Below are 24,223 nucleotides of genomic sequence, written 5' to 3' on the forward strand. Positions count from 1 at the left end.
GCTTTTATATGCATTTTTACATTGGAGTTAAGCTATCCAGGACTTTTGTTTGCTCTTTTAAATGTATTACCCAATGGGATACATTGGCTAATGCCCTTATTTAATATGCTCTTAAAGCAAACCCATCTCTCCTCCGTATTCTTTGTTCCTAATATTTTATCCCAAGTTATGCCTTTTAGCAAGGTTTGTAGTTTAGGGAAGTTGGCACTTTTGAAATTCAGTGACTTTGTATTCCCTTTATGTTTCCTATTTGTGTGATTTATACTGAAACTAATTGACCCGTGATCGCTGTTACCTAAATTGCCCTGTATTTCCACATCCGTGATCAGGTCTGTATTGTTGGTAATCAGTAGATCCAGTAATATTTTATTTCTAGTTGGTGCGTCTACCATCTGACCCATAAAATTGTCCTGCAAGACATTGAGGAACTGGCTAACCTTAAATGAATGCGCGGTTCCCTCCGCCCAGTCTATGTCTGGATAATTAAAATCCCCCATTATGATAACACTTCCCATCCTTGCTGCTAATCCAAATTGTGATAGGAAATCTGTCTCCACTTCCTCCCTCAGGTTAGGGGGCCTATAGCATACTCCCAGTATTATTTTCCCCTTAGCTTCATCCCTTTGGAGCTCTACCCATAAGGATTCCACCTCCTCCCTAGCTCCCTCAGTGATGTCATCTCTCACATTCACTTGTACATTATTCTTGATATATAGGCATACCCCTCCCCCTTTTTTACCCTTTCTATCCTTGTGGTAAAGGGTATACCCTTGAATGTTTGCCAGCCAATCATGAGAGCTGTTGAACCAGGTCTCTGAAATTCCCACAAAATCCAAATCCTCCTCGTACAACAGTATCTCTAGTTCACCCATCTTGTCTGCCATGCTCCTGGCATTGGTGAACATGCCACATAGTTTAGACCGGTCGCATATTATCCTCGTATTGGGTGTTTCGAGATTGCAACTAGGACTTGCTACTATACTTACCTTGTGTTTTTGTGCTTTGGTCAACCTACCACTAATGCCCCCAATACTACCCTCTGGAATATCTTCCGCGCTGACTATCTCTACCTCTGGACCCTCCCCCCCATCACCGAGTTTAAAAACCCCTCTAACTTTTTGGCCATCTTCATTCCCAGCAGATCTGCACCCTCCTCATTTAGGTGCAGTCCGTCCCTTCTATAGTACCGTTTATCGACTGAGAAGTCGGCCCAGTTCTCCAGGAACCCAAACCCCTCCTTACTACACCAGCTCTTCAGCCACTTGTTTACTTCCCTAATCTCCCTTTGCCTTTCTGGTGTGGCTTGATGTACCGGTAGTATTCCTGAGAATACTACCTTGGAGGTCTTTTTCCTCAATTTAGCTCCTAAGTCTCTAAAATCGTGCTTTAGGACACTCCATCTGCCTCTGAATTTGTCATTGGTGCCAACATGCACCATGACAGCTGGGTCTTCCCCAGCCCCTCCCAGTAATCTGTCCACAAGAGCCGTGATGTGCCGGACCCCGAACGCCCGGTAGACAACATACTGTTTGGCACTTCAGGTCTTGGTTACAGATTGCCCTCTCTGTCCTTCTAAGAATTGAGTCCCCTACCACCAGAATCTGTCTTTCCTTTCCCTTCACTGCCCCCCCCCACTCTCACTGGAGGAGTTCTTCCCCCGGCAGCTAGGAGAGTCCCTCAGCTCGAGCAGTGCTGGTCCCTGACTGGTTTCACCAATGTCACTCAATGGAGCGTACTTATTGGGATGCTCCAGTCCTGGATCGGCCTCCCTGGCACTTCCCCCTCTACCCTTCCTGACTGTCACCCATCTACTCTTTGCTAGTGCCTGCACCTCTTTGTCTCCACCCGCCCCTGTGCTGGCCCCTGCCGGTACCTGCCGTGTACATTCCTGGCTCTCCTTTACACATAGGATAACATGCTGGGGAGTTTAATGGCTGCAGAAAAAAAAAACGCCTGAAGCCAAAAACAGCAACTGTAAAAATGTCGAGTGTGCATGAGGCTTAAGCTTTGACAAAAATCCTGGAAGCTGAATGGTTGCTATACACAGCTGCACCAGAATGTGTGTGCATCGGTTTTAGTAAATCTCCCCCATTGAGTTACTAAATACTTTGATCGCACACATAGGAAGTTCTGACTTTGCTTCAACTTCACTTGTTGCCTGCTTGTTGGTGGTTAATGGCTCAGGAAGGAGTAAAGCTAGAGATAGCCAGGAAAACAGAATTTTCAAAAGTAATTTCAGTGTAAATGTTTCTTTGGCTACAGGTTTCCTTTAATTAGCGCTTGACTGGACAATCCAGATGTGACGTTTGTTGACCCCATGTCTTGTGGTTTGGCATGACACTGGAAAACCATTGTGTGTGTTTTGAGTGGGTTTGGCAGGAATGTGCGGCAGAGATTGGCTTACTCTGTGTTTGAAGAAAAGGACTGATTGTTCCCTCCTTGAGCTGAGACTACTGAATATTCAGACCTTCCCATTAAGAGTGTTCCAACCATCTAGAGTGTTGAATTAATAGTAGAAGATGTTGCAGTATTTGCAAAGCCATGAAACATGAAAGAAGAAGCTCATTATTTTGGGAGAAGAATATGGTCTGTAAAGTGACCTCTTGTGTTTATTCATAAGGATTTAGAAAAAAAAAAAAAAAAATTTTTTGTTAAATAAAAGGCTGCAACTTCGCTGGATATAGAGATATTAAATTAGAGTAATAAGAAGAAGCTCTACAAAGAACGCAAAACTCCAAAAGTGAATAGTGCCCAGTGTATTTTGTTTAATTGTTGACTTTACTTACGTTGATCCACATGTAGAAAACCTGAGTTAGGACTATGCGAGTGTTGCCAAGAACAACAAATAGTAGCTTTGAGCAACACACTCTACTTTTTATCTTTTCAACTTTTTGTGTATCGGTTTCAGTTTTTCTTTGTTCCCTCCTGTTGGTTTTATTATCAGTTTTGCATTGAACTTCTCATAACGCAGACTTTGACCAGGTAGGTATTCGTCTGCTCTCTGCTCTTATGTCTGGCTGTGGCACATATGCATAGCTCTCAACTGTCCCTGATTTGGAGGGACTGTCCCTCATTTGGAGCAATGTCCCTTTGTCCCTCTTTCCTCCTCATTTGTCCTTCATTTTGGTCTGATCTATATAGTTGGATATAAAATGCACATTTTTATCTGTCAAAAAGTGTTTCCCAGTGCTAAACCTTTCATCCATTTTCTAAATGGTTGCATTTGTAAATGGCAAAAGACAATCCAAAGGAATAGTAATGGTAAAAAAGCACTTGTGACATTAACCTTTTTTTTTTTGTATAATTTTCTTTTAATGGGGCGTGGCAGGGGGTGTTTCCTATGCCTACATACTTTTGCCAATAGGTGTCCCTCGTCCCATCTCAAAAAGTTGGGATGTGTGCATATGGCTAGTGTTTGAGCATGGGGCAACCAGTATTGTGAATTAATATGCACAGCCATACACAGAAGTTATTCTTCAAAGGCTGCCATGCTTATTCTGCAACATAGTTTATATTGTACTTGGTAACTTTGATTCAGAGGTTGAACATATGCAAAATGTATACAGTACATCATGCTTTCCTAGTGACTATCACAAGAATATATATTTTTTTTATACATACAAAATAATACTTGTAATAATATATGTAAATTTGGAATTTAGATGTCATGTATGCATGCACAGTATATTTGTACATACAGACATACAAACATGCAAACCGCGCAAAACATATATATATATATATATATATATATATATGTGTGTGTATATATATTTATATATATATATAGAGAGAGAGAGATACTCAGATATATACTGTATACACATATACTGTAGGTAGATAGCAAATGGTGCTAGTCTTGAAGATTACTGATTCTGGCTCAAATATTTTCTTTCTAAAGCAGCTTGGTTTGTTTTCCAGCTTTGGGTAAATCAGGAAGATGGAGTGGAGGAGGGCCCCAGCGAAGTGCAAAATGGGCATTTGGACCCAAGTTCCGACTGCCTATGTATTGGCAGAACCCTCCAGAACCGGGATCAGATGAGAGCCAATGTCATCAATGAAATCATGAGCACAGAAAGACATTACATCAAACACTTGAAAGATATATGTGAGGTAAGAGAAAAATGAACCATTTTGTCTTATAAGGGTGCTCTATTTGTCAATGATTACCAGACCCTGGAAAGTGCACCGGAAGAGAGAAGAACAAGAGGGGAAGACTACACAGAGACTATGGGGGATTTTGAGTCTACTTGTTTTACCCTCTTAGATTTCAGGATTAATTGGGTACTCTGTTGAAAGCCAAGTATGGGTGCAGTCACTGGAATCATGCAACCTGCAGTGTCTTGCGGCTGTTTACTTTAAAGCATGGGGCTATCCTAATTAAATTACCTTGGCCACAGTACATACAATTCTGAAAATGCGGTGCTGTTCCTGTGTGATTCACATGAGGTTCATAGTGTGAACCAGGGCTAAAGTAGATGATTAGGGCAGATAGTGAAGCTCAAGGGCAGAATAGATAGATGGGTGTAGATGGCTAGGCATGATAGTAGATAAATGGAGAGATTCAATAAAGTTAATCCAAATCTCACACAGACAACAGCTTAACAGCTATTCAGTATCATAAATAAATTCAACAGATGTGGTCTTCACAGATCAAGTATACAGAATGATTATACATTTGAGGACAAGTAATTATAAAACCAAACAACTAACATAGTAGTCAGTAAATTGTCTGCTGTGAAGCAAGCAATTTGTGTTCAATGCAATGGGGTTTATTTACTAAAACTGGAGAGTGCCAAATCCAGTGCAGCTCTGCATAGAAACCAATCAACTTCCAAGTTTTGTTTTGTCAAAGCTTTAGGTTGAACTATTCTCACCTTGAATCCAGTGATGCACCTTCCCCAGAACTTCCCACCGGCTGTTGATATTGTCAACCATGCCTTTGCTGCCCCCCCCCCCCCCAACTGCAAGTCTGAATGAGACCTTAAAGTAATTATTTCACCCCAACTGATATTCTTTATTTACCCATATCAGCAAGATGTTAGCATAGATGTTAGCATTAGACTGATGTTTGAGTAAAGGGTAACTGTTTGCATTACCATATATACTGGAGTAAAAGCAGAGTTTTTCAGCCCAGTTTTTAGGCTGAAAAACTGCCCCTCGGCTTATATTTGAGTGAGCCGTACCTTTTATTACTAAAACAGCGTGTGTCTCCCGCTGTGTAATGCATAATGTTCAGCCATCCATTGAAACAAAGCCCGCCCTGCCACCTCCTCGTCTGTGATAGGCAGAACATTCATACAGTTTCCCAGCTTCGTATCAGTGTTCCTCTATCACGGACAGACAAGGAGGAGGCGGGCTTTGTTTCAATGGACGGCTGAACAGAATGCATTACACAGCGGGAGACACGTGCTGTTTTAGTAATAAAAGGTATGGCTGCAACTGGGCACAGTGAGGCTGCAGATGGGCATTGTTTACCAGTAGCTGCTGCATTTTCCCACCCTTGGCTTATACTTGAGTCAATATTTCCCAGTTTTCTTGTGGTAAAATTAGGTGCCTTGGCTTATATTCGGGTCGACTTATATTCGAGTACATATGGTAAGTCAGTGTTATCCGACTTACGTTTTGTTTTTTTTTTTCTTTTGCCAGGTCTCATGTGTTTTTGATTATAAAGGTTTGGCCGTCTCTGGCCTCTTCCTGTCTTCTTTTTGAATATATATATATATATATATATATATATATATCTTTAGTCCTTTTTTCTTAACCTTCGGGATCACGTCATTCACGACTTAAAATATAATGAGCTCAGCCTTTCTTGGAATAAGTACACTAAATCCCGACAGACTTAAACTGTGAAGCCTTCCTATTAGGTTGCTTAAAACTGGCCCAGTTTCTGCTGATAAGGCAAATTCAATCAAATTAAAGTGGGATCTTTGATGCTTGTTTGCTTTGCAAGTCCCCCCGAGACCTTGTGCTCAATTTGAAGGTACTTTGTTGATTTTTGAAAAAGGTTTAATACAGGAATAGCTAAGAGATGTATCTTGATTATATAATACGTAAAATAAATACATCTAGATTCACCACAGATTTACAAACAAATTTTATATATCGAGCACCCAGGTTAAACCACCAAAACTGTGGGGACCTTTGCTAGGGTGCGGTATCACATGATTGCTGAATATGTATCCTGCCACCCAGAACATTCAGTTCTTTGCTGCATCTATCTTGGCTATTTTCAAACGCTGCGGTACCTGCGCTCAGTGGCGTAGCGTGGGTTGTCAGCAGCCGCTGCAAGGCAAGTAATTTGCGCCCCCAACCCCCGGACCACCCTGATCACACGCCCAGATACCCCTATCCTGATCAAGCCCCCCAGATACCCCCCACTCTGATCACACCCCCCAGATACCCCCACTATGATCACACCCAACCCTGATTACACCCCCCACATACCCCCCACCTGATCACACGCTCAGATACCCCTCCACTGTGAAAACACCCCCAGATACCACCCTCCCTTAAATTCCTCCACTCAAATCATACCCTCTCCCACAGCCCTTCCCCAAATTCCTCCACTCTGATCTCACCCCCAGATTTCCTCCACTTTGATCACACCCCCAGATTCCCTTCAATCTGAACACACCCCCAGATCCCCCACCAGATCCCTCCACTCTGATCACACCCCTAGATCCCCCTCCCTTATCCCTCCACCCTGATCACAACTCCATATCCCTCTCCCATGTCCCTTCACTCTGATCACACCTCCAGATCCCTCCACTCTGATCACACCTCCAGATACCCCACCAGATCCCTCCACTTTGATCAGATCCCCACCAGATCCCTCCACTTTGATCACACATCACACCCCCTCTCAACCCTCCATCCTGATCACACCTCCAGACCTGCCCCCCCATTCCTCCACTCTGATCACATCTCCAGATCCCCCACCAGATCTGTCCACTTTGATCACACCCCCATTACCCCCTTCCCCATCACACACACAATCTCCCCACAACTCACCGGTCCTGCAGCACCAAACACAGGAGGGTTAGCTGTGTACCGTGCAGGTAGGAGAATATTTCCAGCAGGAATTCCGGTGGTGACGGCAACTCCAGCAACCAGCAGGGAGCCTCCACAACCCTGACCTCCTCCTCTGCCGGCACCCTTGGGGACAAGTATTTTAAAAATCCAAATCCCCATCAAGTCCCCCCCCATGCTGCCTCCCTAAGGTGCCTGCCTGTCTGTGTGCGTTAATCTGCTATTAGGGGACTTGATTATGTGCACCTTTTGCTTTTAATATGTCTCTCTCTTTATTTTTAGTGAGATGATTGACATATATAAATGATTGTTTCTAGTTAATAAAGAGGAGGTATCATTTGTATTTTTTTAGGTGTTATGTAGTCATGATGCCACCCCGGGTTCCTCCCATAATAAACTTTTTGTTCCAATTTTGTGGTTTTAAACAGCATCTCTATTACAGCTACCATCTATGCTTTTACTTTGTTACCTAAGCAACATACCAGGCAGACTAATAAACCTAGAAGAGCGAAGAGGGGTGGTTTAAGTATCTTACAAAAATTCTTCTTAGAGGGCTTTGTTGCAGCTGCTCCTGCCATTCCAAACCTGGATATTGACCTGAACTAAGACAGATTGGAGGAATAACAATCTCTTTGTTAAACTGGAAACATTTTGAATCATACTCTGGATAAAGCCTATATCAGACTGAAAGAAATATATCTTTGTTAAGATGGAAAAGGTTTGGAATCTGTGACCAGCCAAAGGGAACCCTGACTTGTATGTAGGTATTTATGTATATATACATTCAGTTGTATCCAACTCATGGTGATTCTATGGGCCAGCTTTCTGAGCACCATGTCTGATACATTCCTTAGATTTTTCTTGAAACTTTTTTTTAGATAGGATGCCAGGTCTTTTCTTAACACTCCCCAATTGCTCAGGCTTGGGACTAGCATGCAGAATGTGACAACACAAGTGCATAGCCATTTTTTAAACATATATTAGGGCCAATTTATACAGGAGCCAATTAACTGACCAGCATGTCCTTGGAGCGTGGCAGGAAGCTGGAGTACCTGGAGGAAATCTAGCTAGACTGGTAATGCTAAAATGTGTTTCCAAGGTTTTTAAGCTGCACCTACTAAATACATAAAAAAAGAATTTTGTAAACCTCCACACATGCCTTTCCTCAAACATCTCCTTGGAAAAGCTTCAAACAGCTATTGGGTCCACCAACCCTGGCAAATCTCCTGGGCTGGATGGCCTGACCCTATCATACTGCAAGATGTTACATAGTAGATGAGGTTGAATAAAGACATCAGTCCATCTAGTTTAACATGTGTAGGTTTATGAGTCCATCAGTCCATCTAGTTTAACATGTGTAGGTTTATGAGTGTGAATGTATTTATGTCTCTAGCATTTCCTATATCCCTGTATATTGTGTTTGCTAAGATGCCCATTCAAGAGTTTTTTAAATTATCAACACTTCCTCCTAACACCATCAATTGTGGAAGGGAATTCCATATCCTAATTGATCGAATGGTAAAGAATAAGGAAAAGGGAAGAGGTGAAAGCCAACCAGGAATTTTGGGGGACCCAACACTCTGTGTCACATCCCAAAGAAATATATGGAGAAAAAGGTTTGCCCCAGGGATATTGCGGATACAGAGGGAAGTACAAGTAGGGTGCACCAAATAAAAATATAAAGTAGATAGATAGAACACATAGCAAATAGATAAAACAGCTGCTAAACTTGGGACACACCACAGATCAAGACTGGACGTCAAGCTAATGGGGCGTGTAAGCCAAGATTCCCAACATGTTTCGGAAAACGAGGGGGGATTTTTTGACGTGTATATTTACAAGAAAGCAAGTTACAAGAAAGCATGCTGTTCTATTTAACTCTGTGTTTTATATTCAACAGTACAAGTCAATAGGAAAGGCGAAACATCAAGTCTTAGATTTTGCTGAGCTGCACTTCCAAAGTATATTGGTATAGCTTCAGATGTTTGAAGATTCAATCCCATATAGCTGGGGTGCAAGCTGAAACATTTGCAGCTAGATGGATGGGAGCAGATCCGATAGCCGCCTTAGAGCGATCCATCAAAGCTCACAAGGATAACCCCTTGCTGGTAGAGACGGATGTCTGTGATTCAGTTGTACTATTGTGTTCACAGAGATCCCTGGCGTTTCCTGGCTGTGTAGAGAATGGTAAAGAACACCCTGGTTTATGGTTAAACTGCATTTTGTCCAACTGATTTGAGTGGCCATATGTCTTCTAAAGCGAGCTGAGACGGAATTGTTTTTTCCCTATGCTAGAATCGCCCTTTTTTATATTTGTGTATTGCAGTCATATCTCCTCTCAGGCATCTCTTCTCCAGGGAGAATAAGTTTATTGCTTGTAATAGTTCCTCGTAAGTGAGATCCTCCAGTCCCCTTATTAGCTTTGTTGCCCTTCTCTGGACTCTCTCAAGTTTCAGCACATCCTTCCTGGGGACTGGTGACCAGAACTGGACATCATACTCAAGATGTGGCCAGACCATAGTTTTGTAATTGGAAAAAACTATAGTCTCATCTCTTGAATAAATACTCTTTTCAGTGCATGCTAATAGTCTGCTAGCGTTGCTTGCTGCAGCTTGGCATTGCATGCTATTGCTAAGCCTGTGGTCTAACCTAGATTCCCTCAGAGGTTCTCCTCTGTGCTTCCATCCTAGATTCCCCCAGAGGTTCTCCTCTGTGCTTCCATCCTAGATTCCCCCAGAGGTTCTTCCTGTAGCATGCAACTTGCATTCATATTTTTAGTCCCCAAGTGCATTACTATACATTTATCAATATTGAACCTCTTTTGTCATGCAGTTGCTCACCCCTTTATTTTATTAAGGTCTTCCTGTAGTTATATCTTGTTGTGAGGTTGTTACCCTGCATAGCTTTATGTTATCCCCAAACACTATTTATTGCAACGTTTATATCATCTATGTTCAAGTTAAACAGAATTTGTCCCAGGACAGAGCCCTGAGGCACCCAACTCACAACGTCAGGGCATTCCTGTAACCGGTTTTCTATCCAGGTACATACACTATCACCAATACCAGCCAATGCCAGCCAACCTCATTTTGTAATCAGATGCTTTGATGAAATCTAGATACACCTTGTCCACAGGCCTTCCTCTATCCAGATTACTGCTTACCCCCTCATAGAATGTTAAAAGGTTGGTCTAGCAAAAAGAAACCTTAATAAATCCATACTGGTTACTACTAATGATACTATTTTTATCAGAACATTTTTGCATATAGTCCCTGATCATTCCCTCCAATAGTTTACATACTATTGATGTTAAGCTGACGAATCTGTAGTTACCATGAATGTATTTTTTTGAATATTGGTACCACAGTAGCTTTTCACCAGTCACCTGTTACCATTCTGGTCAGTAAGCTTTCCTTATAGATTAGGAATAATAGTCTAGTAATAACCTGGCTAAGTTCTTTGAGGACTCCCGGGTGTAAGCCATCTGGTCCTGGTGATTTTTTTCACATTTAGTTTTTCCAGTATTATTTGAACACTGGCTTCAGTTAGTCATAAGGGAACATTCCATGCTGTGTTCATAATAGTACCATCTTATAAAACATACTACATATGTCTTGTGAGTCTGGAGGATGCGGTGAGGCCGATTTCTTAAAGGGGGCCACAAGCTCTTATTTCTGCGCAAGGATTTATATACCAAAACCCACCATCTTTGATTGTATGAGGAGGAGTATTATTGACATCTTTGGCAGAAAGTGATCAGGAATGTTCCCCAACGGGGAAGGCGCTTATGACCTATACAGGTCCATCTATAGAGGTGAGCATGTAGGCACGGCAGATAGCAGGATTCATAAAACACTGGATTGGAAATTATATTAGAGCACGGTGTGAAGAATTTATAGAACTGTATATTTATTTTGTTTATTTGCAACTTTTTGAATAGGACATTTTTTATGGAACATTTAAATTAATATTGAGCATGGTTATATACCAATTGCATGTAATATTGTGGCCATATGGAGAATAATAATTCTAGATCTTTTAGTTTATAACACATTTGTTTATTATATTGATTTTTGATTGTTTTCTTTTGATTTGGAGGAGGCACAACATATTTATCTTTTATAATATTGTTGTCATTGTGGGAACACGGATTTATGTTTGTAGCCGCTCATTAGGTTTATTTAGTTATTTGAAATATTGGTTTGGCACATTTTGTCTGGTTTGAAGTTTAATAAGTAGATTTTTACAATTGGCAGCACGGAGTAAAAGCATAGTTTTTTTTCTTTATGAATATTGTCTTGTCTATTATACCCCTCCTTTTCCCTAGTAAAAGCCGAGAAGAATATATTTAACTTCCCCTTGTCTTAGTCACTTATGACCAAATTCCCCATACTATTCTTTATGAGACCAATATGCTCTGGCTTTGCCTTTTTACTAATAATACAGTATATTTAAAACAATGTTTGGGATTCTTTTTTACATTTCTTCGCTATGTATCTCAATGTTAATTCCCCAACTAGCCCCTCATTTTTTTAAAGCCCTCAGCTCCCTAACTCAACACTTATGATTCTCTGTAGACACTTTTAGGTCCCATAGAACAGGTATCCCCAAGTAGGGAAAATACCCTTTTTCTTGTGCTAACTACCATCCAATTTTACATGTAAATATAAACTTGAAACTCCTGATGAAAATTTTGGAAAAATCACCTCATCGTGACTACCAACCACATTATAGTCTTAGATCAAATAGGTTTTATCTCATCTCATGAAGCTAGAGAGAACATCATTAAAACCTGAGTCACATGGCCAACTCTTCCCCTAACCCCTGCTTTCTTCTGGCAGCTGGCACAGAAAAGCATTCGATAGAGTAAATTGCAGTTTATGGAATCTGTTTTACACTACATAGTATTGGGAACCAACTTCTTAAAATGGATCAGCAAGATCTACTCAATCCCCTCTGCGATAGTCAAAGTTAACATAGTCTTCTCCAATCCTTTTTCGATTACAATTGGCAACTGCCAAGGCCATGGCGCATGTCACTTGAACCCTTTCAATGTATAGTTAGAAAAAAAAACAAATATTCAAGGGTTCCCATGAAATGACTTTCAACATAAAATATCAGTCAATGCTGATGACCTTCTCTTATCCCTCTCCAGTCCCCATATCTCCCTACCGAAGCTTTGGGTGAATGTGACACACATGGAAGCTGTCCCACCTAAAAATGAATTTCTAAAATCAGGGGCCTTAATGATATTTCACCAAATAAAATAAAAAAATCTCTTTTTTTTTCTCCTGAAAAATTGCAAAAAATAATTAAAATGATATTGTAACTGCCCTACTGACACCATTCACTGCTCTACTGACACCTTCCGTATATATGCACATGCACACTCGTGCATATGTGTTTGAGCTTTGGGGTGCACACCCTAATGCAATAGGCTGCACACACCTATGACCCTTTGAGACATTCTCTTTATATACTGTGCACATTACTTTTGCAACTTAAGTTGACTATAAACCACTCTATCTCAATGTTTGGGAGACAGACCTCCAACTGACCCTTAAATTCTTAAAATGATAAAGAATATTACACTTCTCTTTAAAATCCTCCATATACATAAACATTTAGGGGACAAGCTATAAAATATTATCTAGGTAGTACAGAACCTTGTCCCTTTTCCTTACATTTTACCCTGAGGTAACTGATCTCTATTGGCATTGCAGTTTTGAAGTTGGTCCAATCCTTCACATAGGTGTGTGCAGCCTATTGCATTTGGGTGTGCACCCCAAAGCTGCGCGTGTGTCTGGTTTGTGGATTTTTTGCTTTAATATGATTACTTGTGTTATGACCTTTATGTCTTTTGTGTATATGTTGTTTTGTTATAAAAAATTTAAAAAAAATCGGAATTAAAAAAAACAAAACAATTATGTCAATTAACACTGTTTCTATACTATGAAATTTACTGTAAAGCTGGCCATATATGTTTCAGCTTTTTCAGGCTCAACAAAAAAAGTTGAACCAATTCCCCCATCCACACATTCAAGGTGGATGTAGAATGATTCCCACTATGCTATTGTATTCTGACAAAGACTACAGCGCGCTGCAATCTATTGCCTGATCAGCTTGTAACCAGCATCCTACTCTGTGAGCTATAAATGAAGCCTTTACAAAAAAATATGTAATACACTGTCTAGATTTAAATCTACTGAGGGAGTGTAAGATGTATTCTTTTTATCTTTGTACTCTTGACTGCCCTGTATTCCTAAAATTGGGGTGTTGACAAGACCTTCTTTGTGGGCAGGTCCAGCTGTTTAGTTTCATATTTTTTACAGGTCACTTATTGTGCTAAACACACTGATCCCAGGTCTTTATGGACGCACTGTTCTGTGCATCTCAAATAGTACAAATAAATGTATTGTAGAGAAAATATGAATCTTTTGCCCTCTCTGGAGGAAAAATTAAAGGAAAAGAACGTTCATGTTCTTTGAAGAAGAAATAATGGGTAAAATAACAAGTCCTTATAGAAAAGAACTATGCGATGGAATTGAGGGATGCCTTGCATCATTAAACTTGCAATTCAAAATCACTAATCATGCCTACTTGGCTGTTTTCTAATGGTCTGTTGGAAGTATATAAACCTTGACAGTTTTTCTAAAATAAATTATGAATAATACATATGCTTACTAGAAAAAACTTTTTTTTATGTCTTGCGGTATTACAAACTTAACTTCACCAACAAGTAATAAGCACTCAACACCCATACACTGTAAACTTAGCACTTAACATCGTGGACGATTCCTTTGTTCTCTGGGGAGTACATAGAATGGTACTTAGCACTGCATGAGGACAGCCTGTCACTTTCTACGGACTCTTTTTCATTTATTACTGAGCAAACAGCCCTGTAACATCTGCTTGTCAGACTGTTTTAAAAAGGAGTAGGGTGCAACATAATATGTCTAACATTGTTTTATCTAAACCAAGCGCATTCTGCACTTAATTTCTTCTACATCCTTTGTTCATCACTTAGTGTCTCTGGCCCTAGTACATTTAAGTTAAGAAGCATGTCAGCCCTGCAAAATAAAGCAGTACAAATTAACCCATAGACCCTGTATACCTTTGAGAGAACAATTTATAATGATTTTATTATGTTCTTTTTAATTTATTACAGCTATTCCCATAACTTTTACATGTATATGAATAATTATGCTTGCTGAAATCATCCTGCTGGTTATGGTAAGGGTGGAATAGCTGAAGATGGAAAACAGGCAGAGATAAGGTTTGCACAGATGAACAGTTATAGTTGCACAAATTACAGTTAACAGTTACCAATAAATTAATTGTTACCAGAGTTAAGCCTCGTACACACTACTAACAATCCGATGTTGGTACAGCAATCTCCCCTGCTGTGCTTATGTTTTCTGACAGGGGCACAGGGGCCCCCGCCAGAACACTTCGGTCAGCGCTGTCAGCCACTGGCTAAGAGCACTGATCGGGGAGCAGGTCGGTAGATGTTTTTTGGTCATGTCCCTTCGACAGACCCTGTCGGACCGGCTGCCATACACACTCCCCGAATGTCAACCGGTTTCTATTCCGACATTCGGCCCGTGTGTATTAGGTTTTAGAGGCAGGATAGCTAATATGCACATTCTTACTCCGGTCAACTTACTAAACAATGAAGCATGGATAAGGAAACAATAAAAATGGCAGTTCCCATACTTGTGTTCAGTAAAAGAGATAATACCTTTGGGGACAAGGTGACTTTAAAAAAAAAAAAAAACTTGGCCAGTGTCATCTTCTTGCAGGTATTTTTTTAATGTCCTGTTGCTGAGATAGTCATGCTTGAAATTACAATTTGAGGTACCCACTTCATCACGAAAACATTAGAAAATGGATAAGTACGTAGATCAATGTGTAATACTCCTTCATGTACTGTACCTGTCCTATAAAGCGCTTCTAATCCCAATAACAAAATTGTTATATTGTAGCTAAATGATTCTTAGATGTGGTGACTGCAATAGTTTTCTTTTTTTTCTGTAGTTTTTTTTCTTTCTTTTCAGCTGTTGATCCAGTCAGTAATTGTTATTTTTCAGCTTTCTTTAACAGACCATGCTATCAAGCAACAGTGGCAGTTAGAGTGTTGAAACAAAGTGTAACACTGGCTGGGGTGCTTACTATTGTCTGCTTTTATTAGTTTTTGTACCATAAAATGTTTATCCCAAAAAGAAAAAAACAGTGGCTGTATCTTTTTAAAAAAATGTTACATGGAGTTCAGTTTTAAATTATAATGCCGCGTACACACGAGCGGACTTTTCGACCAGACTGGTCCGACGGACCGAGCCTGCGGACAATCCGATCGTGTGTGGGCTTTATTGGACCTTCAGCTGACTTTTCCAGTGGAAAATCTGACGGACTTTAGATTTGAAACATGCTTCAAATCTTTCCGATGGACTCGAGTCCGGTCGAAAAATCCGCTCGTCTGTATGCTAGTTCGACGGACAAAAACCCATGCTAGGGCAGCTATTGGCTACTGGCTATCAACTTCCTTATTTTAGTCCGGTGTACATCATCACGTACGAATCCGTCGGGCTTTGGTGTGATCGTGTGTAGACAAGTCCGTTCATTCAAAAGTCCGTCGGAAGTCCGTCGGAAAGTCCATCGGATCAGTCCGGTCGAAAAGTCTGCCCGTTAGTACGCGGCATTAGTCAAGTCCAAATAAGTCTGCTAGTGCCTCTAACACTACCCTCTCCCTAGATTGACAATGCTGCTGTCCAAAGGTGTCTCTATTGCTCCTCCATCCAGAGTGGTGACACCTCAAGACAGGCTGTGTGTTACTGGCCAATTCACCAGATGAAAACAAAGGAAACAAAGCCCTTTTTTGTATAAAAGCTGCATTAAACCCAAAAACAAAAATGTAATATACTGCAGCTTACCAGTCATTAGATGTGATGGCTGCATCAGTTTTTTTAGGCTTTTTTCACTCTGTTTTCACCTGGCGATCTGGCCAGTAACATACCTCATGTAATTAAGGCCAGCGCCAGCATAAGGCAACCTAAGCAACCACCTTAGAGCGGCAGGACGGGGGGAGTTAAAGCCAGGGGTCCCTCAGGAAATGCTTATGCTGGTGCTGGCCTTGACCCTGCTCCTATCTTTAGCTAGCTGAGTACTGCATGGGTCAACATGGCGCGCGGTGACGGCCAGCACAGCCCCAGGCTATCTCAATGCTTCGATCATCAGCCGATGCCTCCAGCCCTCCGTACTATCTTCCACTGGCTCTCCCGGCCCCTCCTCCTCTCTCGCAGACGAGACGATTTCCTTTGGTTTCCACACCCACCTCCACCAGCTTCTCTCCCTCCAGACTCCAGCAATGAATAAAAATTCCCTCCCACCTCAGCGGTAGCAGAAGCACCATTCCAGCAGGGAGATAATCCCTGCTGAACTGGAGGTGTGTGAGACAAGGGAGGGCTCAGGATCTAGAATAGCATGGAGGGATCAGAGGTGGCAGGTATGGCAAGGTGCTTTATTCTGTCTCTCGCTGTCTGCTTTTCATGAGGACATACTGTAGATGGGGACAGGAAAGGGGACATAGGGACAGAGCAAGGGACATAGAGAGATGGGGCAGTCGGAGATGAGTACATGGAGACAGAGCAAAGTAAGGGGGTACAAAACAGAAGTCATCGACAATAAAATGCAATGTGATAGATATTGAGAATAATTAAAGTGGTTGTGTATGCTGAAGGTTTTTTACTTCCACCACCGCCGCAATGTCCCCCCTCCCCCCACCATGTTCACTGGGCTCCCCTGTCCCACCTGAAAAATGCACATTCGCCTAAGTAGACAAAAATCCTTGCACTGGCCCTGCATGTATTAAAGGGGGCACTAGGGGCACTTTTGGACAGCAGAATTCTTAATCAGGGGGGGGGGGGGGGGGGGGGGATTGTTAGATGTGCTAGCAGTTTTTTCCATTTGGGATAAAGGTTGTACATAAATAAAAGCTGATCATTGTAAGCACTCCTGTCCCTAATAAATGGTTTGTCTAAACCCTGTAACTGTTAAATCAGAAGAACAGCTTGTTCTTTTGAAAAACCAGATCACAAAGTGAAAGTAAAGGAAAGAAAGCCTAAAACAAGAAAACAAATGTAACCATCACGGATAGGATTTGGTAAGCTGCAATATAATAAATGTTTGCTTTTGGGTTCAACGCCATTTTAAAATGACAAGTTATTACTGATGTTGTATTCAAGTGTGCACTGCATCAAAATATAGATCATTGGTTTGTAATGTCCTAAAAAAACACTGTATTAATATACTTTATGTCTCAAGGTGCTTTTCATGCTTCTTTAGTCTTCCAGCTGTGGAGGGAAGAATTTAAATTAATTCAAATTTTATGTTCTCTGCAATCACAATATCAAATATGTTTTGTACCATAATTGTCCTTCAGCAATAGATAGAATTCATCTGTAATGAAGCCTAATTGTAGGCACAGTATGACTAGTCTGTGGTCATGCTGTCTTCAAACTATCTGGGTGTTATCATAGATTGTGAACATACACAGCAAAGAAAACAAGTACAGGTAATTGGGATCAAAATGCCTAACCTTTACTGGTCTAATGTCAATATTTGTTTGCCGTGGTCCCTTCACACTGCAGCATGGTTTCTTTAACCTCCCTGGTGGTATGATTATTTCATATTTTTGATGCTGAAAGCGGTACAATTATTTTGCTTGGAAATTTGGTGTTTTATATTGTAGGCCTGTAATCCTTAGGAATAACTCACTTAAATCTGTCCAAACCAGAATCTAGTAGACATCCCGGGTATGATAAAGTTTGAAACACAAAATCATAAATTATAATATAATAAATAACTATAAATAATTATAACACATAATAATATAATAATAATAAAAATTATTCAATAATGTAATCAAATCAAAAACACTGAAATTTGCTCAGTTGCAGAATTGTCGCTGTGTTTACTTTTCAGTGTTTGATGACGAATCTCCCCACAAATCACTATCACTCAATTCTGCAAGTGATTCTAATTTATTATCGCTGTTTTCTAGCTGGTCTAAAACCACTTTTGATGTAAAGGGACGGTTTTGGTTGCTATGGACAATCTCCAGTTTCCAGGCAGAAAGAACAGTTTTTATAATATAAAACTGCATGCAGGCCACTGGAGAAACCACTAGGGACATAAGGGATGTGAAATAATTTCATACAGTAATGTAATCTGTAAGATTACAGTATACTGTATGTATTGTGTGTGTTTCACTTTTTGAATTTGGCGCCTTCTACGTCCCCGTGCGTCACAGCGCTGGCAGGGAACGGAGCTCGGCTCCGTGATTAATCGAGCGGAGGACGAGCCGCTCACACTGCGGGGAGTCATCGTAGGATCCAGGGGACAAGGTAAGTAAGCTCTTCCTGGATCCTGCGATGCGATCCCAAGTCTGGCTCGGGGTTACCGCTTTTGGTTCTGAAATTTCACCCCGAGCCAGGCTCGGGAATACCGCCAGGGAGGTTAATAATTATAACAACGTAGAGTATGATGGTATTCTACGATTCTGTGAGCCATGTTTTTTTTTTACCAATCAGCAGCCCAGTTATAGCAATACCTTTTTCCAGTTCCCAATCACAGCAGGAATACTAGCTCAGAAAACTACACTTAGGAACTGGTGGCAAAGTGTTTTGCTGCGTGTCCATCAAAAGGTTCTTTGCGGTACAAGCCAAGGAAGCTTGCTTCCGCTTCTGATGGAATGCTGGTGTTGGAATCCCATCTATTTCCTCTTAAGGGACACCCACCTTAAGTAAATCAGTCCACATGTGTCTCCTGAAGACCATAGGCCTTGCCTTCTTGTTATCTGTCTCAACTCGGCCATCTCTATTTGAGCTGACCAGATTTCCAGCTTCCCACTTATGAGAAGTAACAGTGGCACACGTCCTACTTTTGCTTGCAGGCTTAAGGCCTATGTCCTTTGTTAGGGCATCATTAAACTTGTTTATGAGGGCTGCACACCGCTTATTCAAATCTTCAGTTCTGCCTGCCGTGGTTTGAACACACTTTGAAGCTATTTCATTTCTATTTCTATTTTCTATTTCTAACTAGAGCATGCAGGAAGTGCAAACCAAACACAGCAACTGCCTGCATCTCTCCCTTACTGAACCCAAAACTTTTGAGACTAAAATCTGATGAAAAATCTGAGACTCCAACCCCCCAAGCTCTGTTCAAATGAGAAGCATATCTAGCAAGCTCCTTTGCAACGGACATTGACTATCTCTAGCCCAGGTAGGAAGGGTACACGCCCTCTCCTCCTGGACACTAGAAACCTTTGCAGCCTTATGCCGCGTACATATGACCAGACTTTACGGCATACTTAGTCCGGCGAACCGGAGTCCGTCGGACAATTCGTTCGTGTGTGGGCTCCAGCGGACTTTTTTTCCCCAAAAGTTTGATGGACCTAGAAATGAAACATGTTTCAAATCTTTCCGACAGACTCGAGTCCGGTCGAAAAGTCCGCTCATCTGTATGCTAGTCCGACGGACAAAAACCAACGCTAGGGCAGCTATTGGCTACTGGCTATGAACTTCCTTGTTTTAGTCCGGTCGTACGTCATCACGTACGAATCCGTCTGACTTTGGTTAATCGTGTGTAGGCAAGTCCGTTCATTCGGAAAATACGTTGTAAAGTCCGTCGAAAAGTCCGCAGTACAGAGTCTGCCATAAAGTCCGGTCGTGTGTACGCAGCATAACTCTTCCTAAACAGTGTACACAGCATTTTTCTTTGTCATAAGCTACGAAACACACCACAGAAAACAGGTCTGCTTCAGTTGATCTTTAGCGCAAATTCCGGCAACGAGCCCCAATTGATTTGCTTTGTATCTATTAAAAGGTTCTTTGCTGTACAAGCTAAGGAATCTTAGACTTCTGTAGTGTATCAGTGCTTTTACTAAACAGAAAAGCCGCACATACAACTGAACAAAACACAGTTCATAGTTACAAAATATGCCTATAACATGCACAAGCCAATTATCCTTTCTAGCAAAATAAGCATGTACAATATGAATGCAATAAGCTCAGAGTCCAACAACTTTCTCCAAAGTCCTCCATCTTCTAGCAGCCATGTCTTGCTTTGTCTTCCAAAACCAATTCTCCTTTGTCTGACCACATGCTTCTTTCACAATACTAAGCCCTCCCAACCTGCACTTACATCATATCCTGTCCTTTGCTTAGCTTCTAAACCAATCCGACTGGTTTATTTGCATATCAGACAGCGAGCCTTAGATTTTTAAAACACATGGGTTTTAAAATCTAAGTATGCAATAAAACAAGTAAATCTGGTATAAAATCACCTAACTATCCATAGCAATATAAGAAGACACTGTGGGGTTGATTTACTAAAACTGGAGAGTGCAAAAATCAGGTGCAGCTGTGCATGGTATCCAATCAGCTTCTAACTTCAACTTGTTCAATTAAGCTTTAACAAAAAAACTGGAAGCTGGTTGGTTTCTATGCGGAGTTGCACCAGATTTTGCACACTCCTTTCTTAGTAAATCAACCCCTGTGTGCTCAGGGTAAAGATTCAAACATATAAAAAATCCAGTGTGTTCCATACAGCAATCATACCCAATCATAAAGGGGTGCTGGGGTGAAATGGTAGATGGCACTGCCAAATCATATGTCCCAATTTAAGATATCAGTAGCATACCAGATTCAAACAAAAAATTGCCAAAAGGGGGTCCACTGGATGATCCATTAATTTCTTTGTTGCCCCTCCACTAAAGGATACTACCTTTCTACACCAAGCATACACACTTTTTCCCCCATAGCAAAAGGACTGTCAATATGCGGATGCCCTGCTAAGGCACCAACTCTTATGTCACTTAGCAGTGTGTGGGTCCTTTCAAAAGTGTCCCAAAACATGGAGCCCATCTTTGAAGGTTCCAGCTCTTATGTATCACTGCTGCAACAAAAATATTGCTGTGGAAAATAGATGTTAGCGATTATGTCTTTAGCTGTGGCGGCCTGTGCATTGTGGGCATATGGGCACCGCCCTCCCTATCCACATGAATTACTATGGCGGGGATAGACGGGAGGTGTGTATTTTGAAGCACGTGATTAGAGCCAGAGGCTCTAATAGGCTTCAAAATAGGGTGGGATCGGGATGCAGTGCTCTGAATGAATTTTCGCTATTTTTACACCAACCTTCCTTCCCACCAATCAGGAGGCAGGTCTGTGAAATCTGTTTCCTGATTGGCCAAAGCATCAGGCGATCCTATTGGATGCTTAGCAGCGCTTTGGCGAAAGAGGAGGCATGGAGGAGGAATCCTGGGGGCCAAAGCGGATACAAGAGCTGCCGCTTCAGCAGAGGAGGAGGAGAACGAGCCCTGCCACGGAGGAGGAGAGCGAGTCCCGCCACGGAGGAGGAGAGCGAGCCCCGCCACAGAGGAGGAGAAGAGCGAGCCCCGCCACAGAGGAGGAGGAGAGTCCCAGTGGTAAGTGTGGCCAGACCGGACGGCCCGCAGGGGGGTGTGTTTGCTGCTGTACCCTGGTCTGTGAGGCTGCTCTGTATACCCTGCTCTGTGAGGCTGCTCTGTATACCCTGGTCTGTATATCCTGCTCTGTATACCCTGCTCTGTCTACCCTGCTCTGTATACCCTGATCTGTATACCCTGGTCTGTGAGACTGATCTGTATACCCTGTTCTGTATACCCTAGTCTGTAAGACTGCTCTACCCTGATCTGTATACCCTAGTCTGTATACTCTGGTCTGTGAGGCTGATCTGTATACCTAGTCTGTATACCCGGGTCTGTGAGGCTGATCTGTATACCCTGGTCTGTGAGGCTGATCTGTATACCCTGATCTGTATACCCTGATCTGTATACCCTGGTCTGTGAGGCTGAGCTGTATACCCTGATCTGTATACCCTGGTCTATGAGGCTGAGCTGTATACCCTGATCTGTATACCCTGATCTGTGTGGCTGAGCTATATACCCTGATCTGTGATGCTGGAGCTGTATACTCTGTCCTGTGATGCCGAGGCTTTATACTCCTGACCAGTGGCGGTGCATCCATAAGGGCGCATGGGCGCTGCCCCCTTTCTCCTGCCATCCCCTCTAGCACCAATAGATAGATTCATGCATTGCATGAATTTATCTATGGCCGCCGCTGCCACCCCCTATTCAGGTGCCCGGCCCCTTTTAGGGTGCCTGAATTACAGCTGCAGGTTTTTTTTTAAGCACCTGATTAGAGCCATAGGCTCTAATAGGCATCAAAAAGGTGACCTGCGAGCGCCATGCTGGGCGCTTGCAGGTCACTCAGCAGTGTTAGAAAAGCGAATTAATATTCGTTTTCCTAATACTAAACCACCTCTCCGCCAATCAGGTGCTCAGGTGCTCAGGTGCTGTTACCCTTCTGATTGGCTGAAACGACAGGCGCTGTGATTGGACGCCAGGCGTCCAATCATAGCAAGGACAAGAAGAGAGGATGGGAGAAGACATTGAGGAGCATCAAGGAGCTGTCCCACCGAGACAGGGTAAGTGCAGATGACGGGCGGGGGGCACACTGGCAGCATTTGATATAGCACAGTGGCAGCATTTGATGGGGCACAGTGGGAGCATTTGATATGGCACAGTGGCTGTGTTTTAGGGCACAGTGGCTGCATTTGATGGCACAGTGGCTGTGTTTGATGGCACAATGGCGGCAATTGATGGGCACAGTGGCTGCGTTTGATGGGCACAGTGGTGGCAATTGATGGGCACAGTGGCTGCATTTAATGGCACAGTGGCTGAGTTTGATGGTACAGTGGCTGCATTTGATGGCACAGTGGCAGCAATTGATGGGCACGGTGGCTGCGTTTGATGGTACAGTGGCGGCAATTGATGGGCACAGTGGCTGTGTTTGATGGTACAGTGGCAGCAATTGGTGGGCACAGTGGCTGCGTTTGATGACACAGTGGCTGTGTTTGATGGCACAGTGGCGGCAATTGATGGACACAGTGGCTGCGTTTGATGGCACAGTGGCTGCGTTTAATGGTACAGTGGTTGCGTTTGATGGCACAGTGGCAGCAATTGATGGGCCCAGTGGCTGCGTTTGATGGTACAGTGGCGGCAATTGATGGGCATAGTGGCTGCGTTTGATGGTACAGTGGCAGAAAATTGATGGGCACAGTGGCTGTGTGTGATGGCACAGTGGCAGCAATTGGTGGGCACAGTGGCTGCGTCTGCAGACACAGTGGGTGTGTTTGATGGCACAGTGGCGGCAATTGATGGGCACAGTGGCTGCGTTTGATGGCACAGTGGCTGCGTTTAATGGCACAGTGGCTGCGTTTAATGGTACAGTGGTTGCGTTTGATGGCACAGTGGCAGCAATTGATGGGCACAGTGGCTGCATTTGATGGTACAGTGGCGGCAATTGATGGGCATAGTGGCTGCGTTTGATGGTACAGTGGCAGCAATTGATGGGCACAGTGGCTGTGTTTGATGGCACAGTGGCTGTGTTTGATGGCACAGTTGCTGCAATTGATGTTTTTTTTTTTTTTTCATTTTTCAGAATTTTTCAGTTCGTTTGCGCCCCCCCAAAAATTTTGAGCACCAGCCGCCACTGGTCTTTAATCATCTTACTGAAGCAAGAATCCCCTAAGTGACCACAAGAAGTCTGGAACTTGACCTAACCAGGCTTTTATCAGTGAAAAAGTTTGCCACAAGTATTGAACTCAAATGATTTTTTTCAAACTTTTTTGAATACAGCAGTAAATCCTAGCTGCCTGACTGATCCAACAACGTCATTACATATGGACCTGAAAAAAGCAAGCAGCAAGTGAAGGGGTCAGTGACAGAGAAAGTACTGAAGGTGCTGGGATTAGTATGACAGCCATACAATGGGCATCTTCAGAAGAAGGTCAGCAATAATGGCCTACATATTTCTCTAAGCGCACGTTTCCTTTCTTCAATAGCTGCAACACAATTGGTAAATGAGTGGGAAGGAGCTTCATGCCATCTGGACAATGGAAATGTCCCCCAGCATTTTATCTGGGCTCGGGAGTGTGGTTTCACCTGAGCATCTATAGACTGATATCAACACATGGTATGGTATCATAAATGGAGTGTTATAGAACATTGTACTGATGTATCTGTGTCGGCAGCATTGGCCTCCAAACAAGTTAAATTGTTTCCATTTCTAATGTCCACCATAGTTTC

At 42.4% G+C, this 24,223-nt stretch overlaps 1 protein-coding gene across 2 annotated transcripts in view; it reads left to right on the plus strand.

Moving 5' to 3' along the window:
• Nucleotides 1-24,223, plus strand: part of ARHGEF9 (Cdc42 guanine nucleotide exchange factor 9) — a 653,254-nt gene that overhangs the window by 445,464 nt on the left and 183,567 nt on the right. For both annotated transcript variants that reach the window (XM_073599469.1, XM_073599470.1), the window contains one exon: nucleotides 3,922-4,113. In XM_073599469.1, the coding sequence (XP_073455570.1) occupies nucleotides 3,922-4,113 (192 nt within the window). The remainder of the gene's footprint in view (nucleotides 1-3,921; nucleotides 4,114-24,223) is intronic.

This window comes from Aquarana catesbeiana, linkage group LG09 (genome assembly GCF_042186555.1).
Source record: "Aquarana catesbeiana isolate 2022-GZ linkage group LG09, ASM4218655v1, whole genome shotgun sequence".
NCBI lineage: Eukaryota > Metazoa > Chordata > Amphibia > Anura > Ranidae > Aquarana > Aquarana catesbeiana.